The following is a 17,211-nucleotide window of genomic DNA, read 5'->3' as shown; positions in this document are numbered from 1 at the left end:
TCCCTCAAACTCACCATTATCACGTTTTAAAACAGCAATCACACATTTCTAATTTTTTTCTCCCACCTTTTTTCATAAAACAAAAATAATAATATTATTCGTAATATTAATTAATAAATCCATTAATTTATTAATCTTATCATAATTTTTACTTTATATTATTATTGTCGCTTTGGGAAATGAAACTCCACCGGGAAGATAAAACAAACTTGATTCTACCGAGGGTCTGTTGAGTTCGAACACTTTTAAATCAAATAAAGATATAACATGTTAATTATTTTAATTTGAAATTAATTATCTTAATTTGAAATTAATCATCTTAATTTGAAATTTGAAAAGTCGTGCAAGTTTTTATTACTGTATTTAAAGATTCAATTGATAAAAAATAGTATGTTTAAGCATTTTTAAAATTTATTTTAGATTTCCTTACATAATAACCAAACTTAATACCTTTCATTGGCTTTTCTTATGCATGGAAAATAAACAAAAAATAAAAATAAGCAATAATTCCTTATCCAACACTCCATTAACAAAAATATGAGTACTTAGTCAATCTTTTTTACTGAAATGTTCAAACTAGTTAAAAAATTTACAGTAAAATAGTCAATTTAAAAATATATATATATATCCTCTTTAACATCGTAGTCCTTTAACACAGACTTCATTTGTATGCATCCAATTTCATTGTGTCCCCATTAGTATACCTTATTATTAAAATGTATTTATACCCAAATAAAATTTATAAAGCAAACTAAACCATGAATAATAGATAATAATTTTATCTTCAAAAGGATTTCCTTAAACATAAAAAACATTAAAACTTATGAGTTCATCCTTTATAATTATCATAATTACACTTCACAAGTCCATATCTCTTATTTGAGACACCAATTTCCATTCCAATTTATCTCAATCTTCATGGGAGAATAATAGTACTACTTTGGCATCTTCAAAATGAGTTTATTTTTCTTAAGAAAATTATTTTCAAGAATTTAATTTATAATCCTTTTTCAAGACATTTCATTTTGAGAAAGCCACAATTTTAAAATAAAAATGTTGGATGGTTAATATATATATATATATATATATATATATATATATATATATATATATATATATATATATATATATATATATATATATATATATATATATATTCACTTTGAAAAAATTTAGAATAAAAGGTTAAGGAAAGTTGTGTCCTCTTTAAATCCTTAAAAAGATTCGTAATGATGCAGTATTGTTCGTTTGTACGTTAAATATGATTAATATTATTTCATTTATATCATATACTTATAGATACAAACTTATATTTTATTTTTTTCTTTTTTTTTTCATAATATATTTCAGTGTTTTTGTAGTAAATAGTGAATTATTAATCTTTAATTTTTTTTTCATGATTTTTATACTTCAACTGAATTATTATTATTATTAAATATTCAATTACGGAATTAGAAGTTGGAATGATTTTTTATTTTTATTTTGTAGTTTATTCAAAGTCAGCCTGTAAGCCCACAAACTCGTGATTATGTGAGGCGAGCTAAACTTATTAATCTGCAAATCTTCTGTGAGTAGCCACCCCTTGGTGGATCAATGGTTCGTGGCTTACTTTTCATTGTTATTTTTATATTATAAAAAAAATTCAATGTCAAAATATACAATTTTTTTTCTTAACAAGAAATTTGCATAAATCTTAAAATATAGTATCAAGTAACAAATGCATAAATGTCAAGTACTGAAAATAGGTAAATAATTTTCTATTATTGTTTTAAATATTGAAATTGGAAGTATCTTACAGATTCGATTGAATTTAATGAATATTTAATTAGTCAAATTGTTAACAGATGAGATAAAAAATTGTGTAACGAAAGAGCAAATTTTCAAGTAGATATGAAACAACTGAACTATTGAGAGAGTTGTTGAATAATTTGTGTAGCAAAATATTTGTTACTCAAATAAAAACAAAATTAAAGATAATAGGGTATATTAAAGATTGACATTTTTAAGTTACTTAACAAACTAAAAATTGTATTAGCAATTTAAAATGGCGATAAAGATAAAAATGAGAATGATATATATATATATATATATCTTCATTGCTTTTTAAAAATGTGATCAAACAGCGACTTCTCAAACATAAATGTGTTTTCCTTAGTCTATTAGACATTTATAAATATTACAAAATGTAATGATTATCAAAATATATGCTATTTCTTTTTACTAATAATTCATACATCATCTAAAAAATTACAAAAAATATACATATAAAAATAATAATAAAGTATATAAAAAAATTTCTTTTATCTAAACTCATTGAATAAAAATATTAACTTTTACTTTACTTTTATTTTATATATATATTGGTTATAACTAAGTTTCCATTATATATTGGTTATAACTAAATAATAATATATATTTAATAACTACCTTGTTTTTATTTTTATGAATATAAATATAAATCAAATCATTGATATGATATATTAATTTTTTTAAATCTTGCATTAAATTAAATTTAGGATATATATTTTTGTTAAAAGGGAAAAATAGAAAATAGTTTTAAATATATGTTATTATTTATTAATCTAATCCAATCCATCAAACGAATCAATCATTAATGAACATGCATTATTTTTTAATCTAATTAAATATATGTGAATTCAATATTTAGTATTGTCCGGATAGTCCTAATTTAATTCACATACAATATTTAGTATGTGAATTCAATTTTTTTATATTTATTGTTTTTAACACATTTTCTTAGTCACGTATTTGTAACTTAATGAAATAAAAATTTGTAGTAAATTGGATTGATGTAACGGAAAAATTTTATTTCGATATTAGTATATTTGGAAAATAAGTTAGTATAAAATGTATTTCAAAATAATATATATATAATATAACGAAATTATTGATATAAAAAATATTAATTTGTAAAATCGATAATTACATTGAATTAAATTTAGAATATCAACATATAACGAAATGTATAATTTTGTTAAAAAGAAAAAACAGAAAATAGTAACGAAAATATGATGTATTATTTATTAATGTAATCCAATCCATCCAACTAAGCAACCAGTAACAAAGGATAAACTGTTTCTTAAAACTCAAACTAACGACTTCTTCTCTTAACATGTGTAGTACCGCAACCTATGATCGACCAAGTCACCTTTAGCGCATTCTATCCATAAATAAATCAGCAACAACCTTAACTTTGTTTCTTTCCATCAACACCATTTTCGCTTTCAATCATTTTTTGGGACACCATAGTGAGAAAACGGGAAGAGACCAATGGTGGTGAGGATGAAGAAGTGGTGGCCATGGCCACCGCCCGTCTCCAAGAAGTTCATAGTCAGGTTGATTGTGCGGAGGCTCCAGGGCTGTGATCTGCTGCCGGACGCTGCACGGGAAGGTTCCAGATTAGTCGTGGAGATTCGCTGGAAGGGTTCTAAGATGACGCTCGGTTCTCTGCGACGGAATTCCGTCGCAAGAAATTCTACGAAAGAGGCCGTCGTGGACGGCGCTACCGCCACCGTGGTTGACTGGGACGAGGAGTTTGAAACGTCATGCAATTTGAACAGCCACAAGGACAATTTCTTTAAGCCATGGGAGATCGCTTTCACTCTCTTCAATGTTAGTTCCTCTATCTCAACCAATTTTTATTTTATTTTTTTAAATTCTTTATAAATTAGATTCACCAATTAAGAAGAAAAGACTTTTTGAACTGAATTTGGAGATGGGGGATTTAGTATTATCATACTAGTTTTTTTGTTAAAGGTTTTTTAGTAGTATGATGATTTTGGATCATCGGTTCTTTTGGTTGTCACAGGAAGAAACAAACTTCAGGCACTAATTTTCGTTCATGAAAAAAAAAATCATCAAAAGTAATTTTAAATATTAATTATATTAATAATTTGTCAAAATATTAAAAAATATGTTTAAATAATAAATACACAAAATATTTCTTTTAAAGACGTAATATTATTATCATCAGTCTCACAAGTTCTAAGATTTTATATTGATTTATAATATAATGATATACCGTCGTTAACGGCAAAGTTTTAATTCGTCTGAAAAGTGTTCTTTTAGATTTTTTAAATGATAGGATTTCAAAAAGGTAATTCAAAAACAAAATTGTACCTAATAGTTATTTTTAAGTGAAAAAGTTACATATATAGTTAATTTTAGGTAAAAAATTATATAGTTGTATATTTCATTAAATAAAAGTTATTTATATTTATTAAATAAAAAAATTATGTACCTGAAAAATAACATTAAAACTGTTAAAAAAAATTGTATCTTTTTGTAATCGTATGGATGGAATAATATGTTTTCAAGTTATGTGGCGATAATAATTACTGAAAACCAATAATATTAGGTCATTAGTGCTGACATTCAATATATTTGTTTGACATTTAGATTAAAGTTTATTTGAAAATAAAGTCATAAACATATTATTCCAGTAGTTTTCTGATTTCTTTTATCTATAAAACAATGTCCAAGAAAAAAAAAAGAAACAAAAAGACAGTAGTGATTAATGTATCTTAAAATTTAAATTTATATAACTTATAATTTAATTTACTAGCTTAAAAAATGTTAATACATAATATTTAAATAAAATCTTTATAAAAGGATGGCTAATAAAATTTGAAAAATACTTGTCCGGAGTTTTGTTTTGTCTTTTGTTTCATCTGCCCATCTTCCCTTTTAAATGAAGGTATCAATGTAGAATAGGCGAGCGTTAATTGGTTTACTGTGTTACCAATATTGCTGTTGTTTACTTCTTGGGTTTCCACTACAAATAGGAGATTTAGTTGAGAAATTGGGCTTTTTCTTTTGTTGCCAACTTCTGCTTGACTTCATTGTCTATATGATATATGGTTTTTGTATTTTCCTTTTAACTTTTGGTCGATTAAGGAGTGATGAATCTGATTATCATTTTCTCTAAATGGAATTTGGACTGTTCTCTTTTGCAGGGATCGGATCGGAAGTCGAAAAGCAAGGTTGCTCTTGGAACGAAATTATTGAATATTGCTGAATTTGCATCTTCAACCGATCAGAAGGATTTTGATTTAAACATTCCACTCACGCTAACCGGAGGTTCTGCAGAGTCCTCTCCTTTACTTTGTGTGAGTCTCTTTCCCAGCATTTTCTGAGTTCTTTCTTCTCATCTCATGCTGTAGTGTATAAATAGCAGCTTTCAAGTTTTGTCTTTGCATTTGTTTCAACAGATTTTGATTGTGTGCAGATATCAATTAGCTTGACAGAGCAAAGAGTTTCCCGAGAAAGCTTCGAGTCAATTAAGATATCTACAGTGCCTGTGTCATTGCGCTCGGCCAAGTCACGAGAAACAACCTTGGAAGAAAAAAGTGAGCTTTCTACAATTGGTTGTATGAAAGTAAATTTTTTGACAGAGTTGGTATCTTCGAAGAAATCAAAAAAGGGGTATCCTGAAGAAGAGGGAAGTGAAGGTAGGTCCTCTAGAAGTGAGGATGGTGAATATAGTTATGCTTTGGATACCGAGTGGTTTGATGATTCTGATGATGAACGCGAAACAGATGAAGGGAAGGAGTATTCCAGTGTCAGTAACTCGTTTCGTTATGGAACATTGGCCTCTGCAAATGCTGGTGGATTTTTTAATTCCGATATGGGAGAAAATTATGAAGATTGGGTTTATTACAGCCAACCGAAGTTTGATGTTGGGTGTTCGCAGATGGAAGATCCTTCCACTTCTTCTTCTTCTGAACCTTATTTACGAAGTTCTAAGAGGAACATACTTCCATGGAGGAAGAGAAAGTCGAGTTTCAGATCTCCAAAAACTTACAAGGGAGAGCCATTGTTAAAGAAGGCGTATGCAGAAGAAGGCGGTGATGACATAGATTTTGATCGTCGTCAACTTAGCTCCGATGAATCTCTTTCTTTGAGTGTAAGAACTATTTCTGAATTGAAACTAAAACTTCGTTTCTTCTCATTGAATTTGTTTTGCAAACCTTCACAATATGTTATTTTTGGAGGACAGTTTTAGCCTAACTCTAATTTTTGTGCTAATGGTTGTAAACTAACAAATACATAGTGTATAATAGTCCAATGTTCATAGGAAGTATGAAGCAAAAGCCATAAACTTTTGTTGAGTTTTCAAAGTCTCGTTGCACACGTAGTTTATTTGATTCGTGTTAATGCAGTGGTACAAGACTGAGGAGGACACATCTTTTGGTAGATCATCGATATCTGAATTTGGGGATGACAGTTTCGTCGTTGGGAGTTGGAAGCAGAAAGAAATCATGAGTCGTGATGGTCATATGAAGCTTCAGACACAAGTCTTCTTTGCTTCAATTGATCAACGCAGTGAGCGTGCAGCAGGTGAGAGTGCATGCACAGCTCTTGTTGCTGTGATTGCTGACTGGTTCCAAAATAATCGTGATCTCATGCCCATAGAGTCTCAGTTTGACAGTCTAATCAGAGAAGGCTCATCAGAATGGAGGAAACTGTGCGACAATGATACCTATAAAGAGCGGTTCCCCGACAAGCATTTTGACCTAGAAACAATTATTGAAGCAAAAATACGTTCACTTACCGTGGATTGTGAAAAATCTTTTGTTGGTTTTTTTCATCCTGAAGGCATGGATGAAGGGAAATTCGACTTTTTACACGGTGCCATGTCATTTGATAGCATTTGGGATGAGATTAGTTGTGTTGAACAAGAGTGTCCTAGTACTGGTGAACCTCATGTTTATATTGTTAGTTGGAATGACCATTTTTTCGTCCTCAAAGTTGAATCTGATTGTTACTACATCATTGACACTCTGGGAGAAAGACTTTATGAAGGGTGTAATCAAGCATATATCTTGAAATTTGACAGCAGCACAATGATTTACAAAATGCCAGATTGTAAAACATCCAACGAACAACAAGCTATGGCGAAAGTATCACAAGAAGTAAAGAAGAAAATGGATTCTGGTGAAGGAAAAGATGCACAGTTGAGAAGTGAGGAAGAAGAAGTTATATGTTGCAGAGGTAAGGAAGCATGTAAAGAATACATTAAAAGCTTCTTAGCTGCAATACCTATAAGAGAATTAGAAGTAGATGCTAAGAAAGGTATCATTTCTTCAACATCCCTTCATCACAGACTACTGCAAGTTGAGTTTCACCATACCCGACTATTACAGTCTTGTTATGCAACTCCAGAGGTCGAATAATCAATAACTACACCATAGACTTTAGCTTTAGCAAAATTGAAGATTCTATATATAATCACACTGTAAATTGAAATTTATGCTAACCATTCATATTCTTATGATTTTTTAAGTGAATTACATTAACAAATGGATGCTCGTTTAAGCTTTTTGATGCGGACAATGAATGAGTTGAGCTTTTCTTTGCATATTTTCTTATGAAGGTTATTATGTGAATGGTTCTATAATTTTCTTTTGAAGTGAGTACATATTTTGACACTTAGAAGATAAGTTCTCAACTATATTTATTTCTATATATTTTCTTTTATAATTATAAGCCGTTAATTCATAATATACCGATGAAAATTTCCCTATAAACTCAAAATCGAACGAATACAAAACGATATTAAATTTCATATTTTCATGAAAAGAATTTGATACCAAAAATGTTGATTTTTTTTTTTGTAGAACTCAGTTTACGATAAAAGATAATTTAATAAAGAAATAAGAAATTTATTAGATTAATAGTGTTAATGAAGAACCCTAAACTGTAAAATTAAAAATTAAAAATTCTGACATTATAGGAATTAGTATTTTGATGTGTATAATTGCAATTAGAGAAAAAAAATGTAGAAGTTAACTCCACAAACAATTAAAGATCACTATAAACATTTTACTTTTTTTTTTTTATAATATTAACAAAATTTTCACCCTTAAAATAATAAACAATATTTTATTTATTTTAAATAATTTATATAATTTAGTTCCTTTATACTTAGAAGTAAATAAAAGGAAAAATATAATTAACTTGTCTTTGTGATTAAGGTAGGCTTGATTAAACTTTAGTTCAAATAATCAAATTCTAGCAATTGAACTTCTGATTCCAAGTGGACCACTTTAGTTTTTTCATGAATCTCTTTAAGTACTGGATCTTAGACTTCCATACAGTTATGGGCCTGAACTTGATTGATCTCATGGATTCTATTACAGTGTTTCTTTCTGCACCTCCACAATTTATCCTGCACCCCATTATACATTTTAAAATTCCAATTTTATCTTTATCATTATTATTTTTTATTTTGGGTTCCAAAATACACAGACTATACACTTCGAAACATTTTTAGATTTAAATAAAAAATTTATATTCTTGGATTGTACAATATACATTCTGGAATACAAAATACAAAACCAAAACCAGGATTATTAGTGCTTCTACATTTTGTTCTTTTTCTTTTGTATTCTATACATTGAAGCTAAATCTACGCACTGTTGTTATGAAAACACGATACTCAAATTTTCCATTCAAAATCACTGTACAACCTATTAATAACCGAGTGACATGTTTACCTGTCACACTACACAACATGAGCTTGTATTGCAGTTTCTACGTACGAGTTTCATACAATGTCCATTTCTAAGGAACCAGATAGACAAGACTAAAGAGCAAAAAATATAAATAATATAGTACAAGAAGAATGATATAAAACTTCTTTGGCCACCTTGGTTTGTTTTTTCTTCTCATTTCCAGTTGATGTCAATAATTGTTCAAACATCTCATTTTCACAAATCTATAAAGAAATCGGTGAGAACAACCGAAGTAAATTTGTTGTCACCTTTTTCCTTAACAAATTTTTGAAAAGAAAATATAGAGTGAAAATAGAAATATGATTTTTGTAATTAGAAGATACGAACTGAAAAATGAAATCAAACGCACCAAGGGTTGGATAAATCTCTAGCAGCAAACGGGGCATTTGACAAGACCATTCTCGTTGCAATCAGGACATCTAACGAAGCATTGATCATTGTTGTCCCTGTTGCCGCTGAACACTTTGCAACTTCCACAACAGTTGGAACAAATGGCGAATCCAATGTTGGCACAGCCAGTACAAGGAGAATCACTAGAGTGAGTTGGTGTTCCTTCTAGAAACTTGCCAAGCCACCCTGTCTCATGCAACCCAACCACTTCATCAGCTCCTCCAATGTACCTTCCATTGATGAAAAGCTTTGGAGGAATCACTTTCCCTCCCAAGATTTTCCACAGCTCCTCTCTGAACTCCAAGTGCAGAGACACATCCCTCTCATGGTACATTATTTTGAAGCTCCTCAACAAGAAACGGATGGTGTTACAGTCATGAAACGTTTTCCTTATCCCTCTCAAGCTTGTTGTGTAGAGAACGATGGAGTGATTCCCTCCTGGTGGACATAACTCTTTGAAATCACTGAGAGATGGGTATTGGTTGTTGCATGATGCCATCTTGTCTGATAACTTTTCTTCCTCCTCAAAATGATTACCATCCTCAAGCACTAGCTCAGACAGGTTGTTTTCTTTGTAGTCATGATATGGGGTTGTAAACCTTTTTTGAAGAAGTAGGCCTTGTTTCTTCAAGTTGGTTATGGTTGGGAGGAGTTTTAGTTTTCTGACGAACCTTCCCCTCACCATTATTCCTGTTGTGTCTAGAAAATTGGATGGCATGTGAAGAAAAGAAGAGGGTGAGAATGACGATAAGTTTTGTGTTATGGTTTGAAGAGAGTATATAAAGTGGAGATTCTAAAGGTGTGTGTGATGTTGGGTTTGCTTTTGAATGATCACTGGACGATGTGGGGACAAGGCCATACCCACTCCTCATCTTTTATCAGATTAGAGTGGGACTGACCCTTTACCTACCATTTGGTGCCTCAATCATGGATTTGGAATATGAAGAATATTTGTTAATTCAAAACTATAAATCATTTGCTTATCTGATTGGGAAACTATGCCAGCCTTATGCAATCTCAATTTGCCATATCATTCACTTGGTTTCATACCAATTTCACTGGGAGTGCCCTTGGACCACATCTATTCATTTGGCCAATGCAAAGGAGACAAAGTGTGCCGATGATCATGATTCAACATATTTCTGGTAAAAGCCGCGTTCGGATAATAATATCAGAATAAAAATTATATGCAATGCTGCAATACCATCATGCTGAAATTTATCAACTCATGAATCTAATAATATGTTAAAAATAAGATTTTAGATTTTATAAATAAGGTTTGCATCTCTTATAATAATCTAAATTTACCTTAGACGTGAGTCTTCCAACAGATTCCACTGTGTCAGATGAGATTTAATAGCTTCACATATATTTTCTTCCCATCCTTACAAACTTAAAATGAAGCATAACATCAAAGTTCTTAAGAATTGCTGTTTATATAAAAACTTGTGCATCAATTTCTTATACAGAAGAATAACTTCTTTAAGTCTAAGAATCTTTAAGCAACTCCCATTACATTGCAGGGAGAAAAAGACACAAATAGTGGAAAAAGATTGACTATAAAGTAAGTTCTCAAATTTGTCGATGGAAATTTAGTGACCGACACGCTAGTAACATTGTAAACGACAAATTAATGACTACAGTCCTTTTCGAGAGACTAATGTGATTGATAAGTAGTTCCCGATCGATCATGATTGAGGTTTTGCCTTAAAGTTAATGTCTATTGTGAAATTTCACTTTGACAAATTTAAAGATGTTTTCATGATTTTAGTGAGAATAACTTTACAATTTCTTTGCAGTTTCATTACCTTTCACCCTTCTCAACTTTAATGATCATCTACGCTTTTTTATTACACCAAAGTCAATCTCTGTTAATTTGATCATCCGCAATCAAATGCCGTTATCACGCACATAAAGCAGCACACTGGAAAGACCTAAAAAGATTAGTTGTTGCAAGCAAAAATTAAGAAAAAGCACTAGACATTGCAACCATTAAATGTCTATTTCAAAAAAGTGAATCAATAATTTGTCCACCAAACATGTTCAATGTTTAATCGCGTTTGTGTCAGACCATAAGCCCTTGTACATTGATGTGTAGGCACAAGTATACCCTTTTGGATGCATTTCATAAATCAAGCACATGAATGTAATGACAAGTAAACTTTAAAGCATACTTCATTCTATGCATTTGCCAACTTTTTCATGCTTTCTGTATCCCTCCTGCAAAGACTAGTATTGCTTGTCACTGTATTTATTATATGCAGTGCAAGTTTCTATTAAACTGACGAAACAAAGCATATGCATACATAATTATTTAAGAATCTAAGTTTCATATTAAATAAAAAGATACTATCAATTCCTGATAGATAGATGAATGATTTATGTAGTGGGCATGTTGGTAAAATAGAAGGAACTGAGTGTTAAAGTGTTTTAGCATTTTAACATGTATGCAGAAAAAGATAATCATAAGAGCTAGGAATTGGTCAACTAAGATTTGACATTTGAAAAAACATGCTTATATGGTTGTTGCTGCCTTGCCGGATTAGGAAACAAAACTGCGATACCAACAAAACAATTAATGCAGTATTCTGATGGCGGTTAGCTCCATTTTAACACAATATTATATAGATACATTTTTGTATTGATTATAATTCTACTCATTGCATTATTATCACAAAGTTAACTCTATATATATAACTCTTCTTAGTTATAATTCTAGTTATTATTAGAGAAGTAACCAATAGTTTAGCCACTATGACTTTAGATGAAACTAAAAATAAATGAAAATTTAAGAAAAATTGGAATGTCCACATAGGTAAAAATGATGAGTAATAATATTAAAATATTTTTGCTTATTTATTGCATAAAGATTGAATAGAGTATTACTTTTTATTTTGAATAATGATAAAATAATACACATTTACATTTATTTATATATATATATATATATATATATTATAAAGGTAAAATACATAAAAAAACAATTTTTTGTACTTTTCAAAAAGAAAAAAATAGTGTCAAATAATAAAAAAAAAATTGTGTGTCAAAATATAATTTTTGTTTTTTTAAGATAAAATAAATAAATAACAAATGCATGGGATTGCATCACATGCATGCAACAAATATAGCAAAACATTTCATGTTATTAGTTATATATTATACAAGGTAATAAGGAAGAAATTAAATTGATTAACGATATATACGTTTTATACTGTAGCCGTTGGCTTTTGGTAGTTTTGGGATGATTGCATTTGTTTTGTTATGTCACTTTTCTTTTGGTTGAAGTTTTGTTAAGTAATTATTGGGGCATTATGATAGAATTAAGCAGGTTGAATTTGATGATTTGAATTTGATATGATATGATATCATACAACATCCATCTATTTTGGTTGTTTCGGCTTTCAATATCACTTTTTCAATTATTGCCACAGGTTTTTCTTATGCTCATTTTATTTTTTTCAATTACATAACACTATTTTTAGTCATGGCTGATGTAACGTTTGTGAGTTCAAATTTTTAATTAATATTTATTTGAAGTTATATTATCATTATTAAATAATATTTATTAGATAAATTCTAATTATTAATCATAATACAGTAATTTAAGATAGAAAACTAAAAGTTCTTTTAGTCTATTTAATTACAAATACTAATTAACCATTTAAATCTTTAATACATAATTTTATGATATATATATATATATATATATATATATATATATATATATATATATATATATATATAATATGAAAAATAATAAAAAAGTACTAGGTTGTCTTTTCAACTTGCTTTCAAGTCATGGTGATTAAGATTTTAAATTCATTCTAACTATAACGAATTGATTTGTCCCAATTCATTTTTCATGAAAGTGAATGAATTAGTTTCGGCAGTTTTTTATTTTTTTTTTTATTTTTAATATTATATTTGAAAACATTTCATTTTTTTTTTATATTATGGGGCCTTTAGTTTTCTGTTTCGTATCTATAGGATAGGTGAGTATTAATTGGAATTTAAAGTCATATGAGGTAAAATATATATAATATATTAGAATATCAATTACCTTTTTTCTTCACTTTGATATTTTCTTTCAATATAATAGTTAGTAACTGAAGAAATTATTAGTGATCTTAAATTACCACTGTTTTATATGGTTGACCAATCCCTAAGCGATATGAATTTTAAATTTAAAATAAAATTATAAATAGTATTTAATCATGTATCACATAAAGATTGACTGAAACTATAAACAACTTACAGTCCGAAGAGATTTCTTCAAACTTGAGATTTAATTCATTATCCAAATTATGAAGAACTCTTCTTATTGTTAGTCTTATCTTCTTAACTTTCAAATTTCTAGTTAATGATTAACATACTTGATCATGTATCAAGGTTTAAAGAGAACATAACAAATGGATCTAACATTTAGTAATTAAAGGCAAGAACAATTATTTGGATACTAAAGAAAGTGAATATGAATAAAATATAAAACGATGTTATTTTATATGAATAATTTTATCCATTACTTTTTAATTATTATAAAAAGTAAAAGAATTATCATTCACGATTAATTATTGTGTTTTCTATTTTGAAACAAATATTTTAAAAATCTTTGTAACACAATTCATTAAATAATGAACATAATTGAATATATAGGGTCAGTTTGGATACTCTCAGTTTCTTTCTTTTTATTTTTGCATAAAATAAATTGTGTAATCTATTTCTTATTTTTCCATTTTTTTCAACTTTAACCAGAAGTAAACAATTTGTCCGAACCTTAAATAAACACGGGAGAGTTTAGTATATGATGAGAAAGGGAAAAATATGAAGCCATATTTAAAAAATAAAGAAGGAAGGAATATAATTAATTTAATCTAAATTTTGACATTAATGTATGTGCAATCCCACTTGTGATAATTATTTATATCAACTATGAGAGGTGAAACCGTAAATTAGTATAAATTGACTGAAAAGACTGGTTTTTTTCTCTTTGGCTCATCCATTTCTCAGTCTCTGAAAACGTTTTATAATTAATAGTAACAAGATCATGAAAGTCTTGTAAAAATGTCTTGAAATAGTCAAATTTATTAGTTATGTCTAGGTATAGATTTGAGGTTAGAACTAGCTATGATGAACAATCTCGATTCATGGAAACACACGTGCATAATTCAGTTTTCGATACGTACAAGAAAAAACACCTCAAGTAAAGGATGAAACCACCCTTGAGACAACAGAGGAGAAATAATAGATTCAAGAAATACAAATTTTGATACAATTGTTAGAAATTTATATACTATAATAGATTCAAATGAACATATTAATTTATATACTATAAATTTATCTTATTTTTAATCAAGAATCTCGTACAGTAGCAAATGGAACCACTTCAGCCAGAGGAGTTGAAAGGGGTGTTGGAATCGGAGATGTTCTACAAACTGGACAAGTGGGATGCAATCTCAACCATGGATCTATGCATTTGAGGTGGAATTGGTGTTCACAATCAGGTAGCATGCGAAGCATATCAGTGTCCTTGTAATCTGCCAAGCAAATGGAGCAACATGTTGCAGTGGAATCAGACTTCTGAGTTTTGGCTTCAGAGTATAGCAGGGTTGGATAACTCAGAATGGTGGCTTCATCCAAACTGACATCAACAACAGAGTGGTTTGGTTGAAGAGCATTCGGAGTGAATGTTCTGTTCCTGGCAGCTGGAGCAAATGAGACATGTGTTCTGGTGCAGAAGTAGGAAGTTAGAGTGATAGTTATGATGAGCAACAGAATTCCAATGGAGATTCCTATGCCATAACTGTAGCTACTGATGTTGCTTGAGCCGAGGAATCCAGGGGAATTAACTGCAGTGTTGCTGCTCATCCTATGGGGCTTGTTCTTGAGTTGAGGTAATAGAAATGGTTATGTCATGGTGAAGGTTAGCGGTTTGGAACATTGTATTAAAGTCAAAGTCAACGATAACGTGAAATAGATATAGAAATTGAGATTAGATGGGTGTTATTGTAAGCTTACGTATGAATCAAGAAAATATGCATTTGGAAGTGCTCGGCCAAATATGTCCAGACAGAACAATTAGGCATCGCATGTGCAATTCATTTCACTTTCTCCTCCTACCTTATGCTTTGCTGCTAAAAGCTGATGGATTCAAACTCATTAATTATCTTTCTACTTATTTCTGATGTGATTTTCATATTGTGAGTCTCAGATAATCATCAAATAGTTAGTTTTATCATTAGTCTTTTCAAAAAACAACTGATACCACAAATGAAATATGTATGCTGATTTCATGATTTGAGGCGTTCACGATGTGGGACCTCACATTATGCTATACTAAACCAGCCATCTCATTTTCACTGAAAATGAAATCATAATAACTAACAACATTATATTGTTTTCTAACATAAAAAATATTATAGTACATACATTATAAGTTAATTTTTTTCACTTATTTATACTTTACCAAAATCTAAATAGTTAATTTTTTTTGTTATCTACCTTTCTTTTCTCAACCTTTTTTTTTTCTATAGTCTCATCCATCTATTTCTTTCCTATAATAAACACAGCCATGAAACTTTTAACTCTACACAATCTCACTCCAAACTCATATACTTGTAAATTTACTCAATTTTCCTTTCTTTTTGGATGAAGAGGAGTGAAAAATCGATCAATTTATAGTCATAACAGTAAATTTACCCAAATATCCCCACATTTTAATATAGATAATTGATCTAATTTAAACTTATTTAATTCATTTATATTAAAATTAGAATCTTAAATATTTTAACAAATATAAAAAATGCATTTAATCAATTATATTCTTCTTTGAAGCATAAACTTTTATAATATTTAACATTTTTAAAGATTGTATCATGATGGAGTATCTACCAATTTTGTCAATTTTGTTGAGAAATATGTGACTTACCATCTCTATTAAATACTTTTTTTAATTTATCTATAAGATTGCAACTGGAAGATTTATTTAAGGAAATTGATTCTATTATCACTGGGACCAGCTATTTGTTATTATTAAATTTAATATGAGTAATATACACTTGTATTTTCATTAATCCATGGAAATATACATTTGTATTTTCATTAATATGAGTAATATACACTTGTATTTTCTTTGACACCACTTGTATAAATTAATTCTCATTCCATCACCTGGACTGTATTTGTAATTGTTTTAGCATAAATTAAAAATGTCTGTTATGCAGTATATATCATTGAGGGCAAACTGGGAACTATTTTTTTTTTCTCATCTTACCTTAGCAGAAATTAACATATTTAATATTCCAACGACCAGAACAATCCAAAAATTTGTTAATCGTCTACTTCTCACTCTGATACAGAAACAGACATACAAGGAAACTAATTAACAACAACATTTTTTTGTCTGCATTCACCTGTTTTTCTGTTGAAGCCGCCCCTTGGAATTGTAGCGTTTAATTAAGTAATCAATTTTAAAAGCTGTGTAAAAAGTCAAATTATGACTTGAGATTAAATAGAATCGTACAACCTCTTGTATTTTAAATTAGATTACTGAAAAGCCTTGCTAATTAATTAATTATAGTTTGAGCTTAGCAACTTTTTGCATAATAAGTGTAAGGAGTTGTTTTACAATTCAAAAGTCTACTAACATGTTAATATATTCAAGTAGATAAAGATATCGTAGGTCATCTGGCAACCATAGTTAGTATATACCTTCATAAAGTTTTTTTTTTTTTTTTTTTTAATGTTATGTAGTAAAAGATGCATGGAAAAAGTATTTTTGTATAGATTATCTTGAGTTATTTTACATCAATCGATTGATAAAAAAACAGAGTTGTCTGTATAGATGGCTAATAAATCTAAAAAAAATACATGCTACTTTGTTTAGTTTATAAGATTAGTATTGTTTATCATACGATGATTCTAGAGGATATTTTATATATATATATATATATATATATATATATATATATATATATATATATATATATATATATATATATATATATATATATTCTTTTAAAGTAATATGGATAAAAAGTATGTATAACTCTTAAGTATACTTTTAAAGTTAGTAATTCAAAATTGTAATAAAATAAAAAAAATTAAAAATTAACATGTAAGCAAATAATTTATGAGAGAAAAAAGATTGATTGAGATACCTGTGGGAGAAAAGAGAAATTAAGAAATAGGATTGATTGAGATACCTGTGGGAGAAAAGAGAAATTAAGAAATAGGATGGAATAAAATTCTCATGAGAAATTCAAATTCTCATCTCATGAGAAATTCA

General features: G+C 28.9%; 3 protein-coding genes across 5 annotated transcripts; 1 reads left to right on the top strand and 2 right to left on the bottom strand.

The window, feature by feature from the left end:
• Positions 1–3,206: 3,206 nt before the first annotated feature.
• Positions 3,207–7,348, top strand: LOC106757332. Of its 3 annotated transcripts, none has more exons than XM_014639974.2 (4): positions 3,207–3,633; positions 4,977–5,129; positions 5,249–5,926; positions 6,183–7,348. In XM_014639974.2, the coding sequence occupies exons 1-4, from the start codon at positions 3,292–3,294 to the stop codon at positions 7,194–7,196; spliced, it is 2,187 nt and encodes a 728-aa protein (XP_014495460.1). In that variant the 5' UTR covers positions 3,207–3,291; the 3' UTR covers positions 7,197–7,348. The 3 variants fall into 3 exon arrangements, with proteins under 3 accessions (XP_014495460.1, XP_022635017.1, XP_022635016.1); XM_022779296.1 differs by lacking the exon at positions 3,207–3,633 and adding an exon at positions 4,644–4,880; XM_022779295.1 differs by lacking the exon at positions 3,207–3,633 and adding an exon at positions 4,644–4,886.
• A 1,300-nt stretch (positions 7,349–8,648) lies between these two features.
• Positions 8,649–9,703, bottom strand: LOC106757355 (uncharacterized protein At5g39865-like). The gene has a single exon (XM_014640006.2). The coding sequence runs from the start codon at positions 9,643–9,645 to the stop codon at positions 8,905–8,907; it is 741 nt and encodes a 246-aa protein (XP_014495492.1). The 5' UTR covers positions 9,646–9,703; the 3' UTR covers positions 8,649–8,904.
• Positions 9,704–14,209: 4,506 nt separating this feature from the next.
• On the bottom strand, positions 14,210–14,792 carry LOC106756950 (RING-H2 finger protein ATL70). Its single transcript, XM_014639543.2, has one exon. The coding sequence runs from the start codon at positions 14,790–14,792 to the stop codon at positions 14,277–14,279; it is 516 nt and encodes a 171-aa protein (XP_014495029.1). The 3' UTR covers positions 14,210–14,276.
• Positions 14,793–17,211: the final 2,419 nt, after the last annotated feature.

The sequence above is a fragment of the Vigna radiata genome, chromosome 3 (assembly GCF_000741045.1).
Source record: "Vigna radiata var. radiata cultivar VC1973A chromosome 3, Vradiata_ver6, whole genome shotgun sequence".
Classification (NCBI taxonomy): domain Eukaryota; kingdom Viridiplantae; phylum Streptophyta; class Magnoliopsida; order Fabales; family Fabaceae; genus Vigna; species Vigna radiata.
Note: the sequence above shows the minus strand (reverse complement) of the source record. Positions and strands in the feature narration are given on the sequence as shown.

Coding starts and splice junctions, on each gene's coding strand:
- LOC106757355 (XM_014640006.2), bottom strand. CDS start 9,645: ATGCCATCCAATTTTCTAGACACAACAGGAATAATGGTGAGGGGAAGG.
- LOC106756950 (XM_014639543.2), bottom strand. CDS start 14,792: ATGAGCAGCAACACTGCAGTTAATTCCCCTGGATTCCTCGGCTCAAGC.
- LOC106757332 (XM_014639974.2), top strand. CDS start 3,292: ATGGTGGTGAGGATGAAGAAGTGGTGGCCATGGCCACCGCCCGTCTCC. Junction 5,130..5,248: donor AGTCCTCTCCTTTACTTTGT/GTGAGTCTCTTT, acceptor GATTGTGTGCAG/ATATCAATTAGCTTGACAGA. Junction 5,927..6,182: donor ATGAATCTCTTTCTTTGAGT/GTAAGAACTATT, acceptor GTGTTAATGCAG/TGGTACAAGACTGAGGAGGA.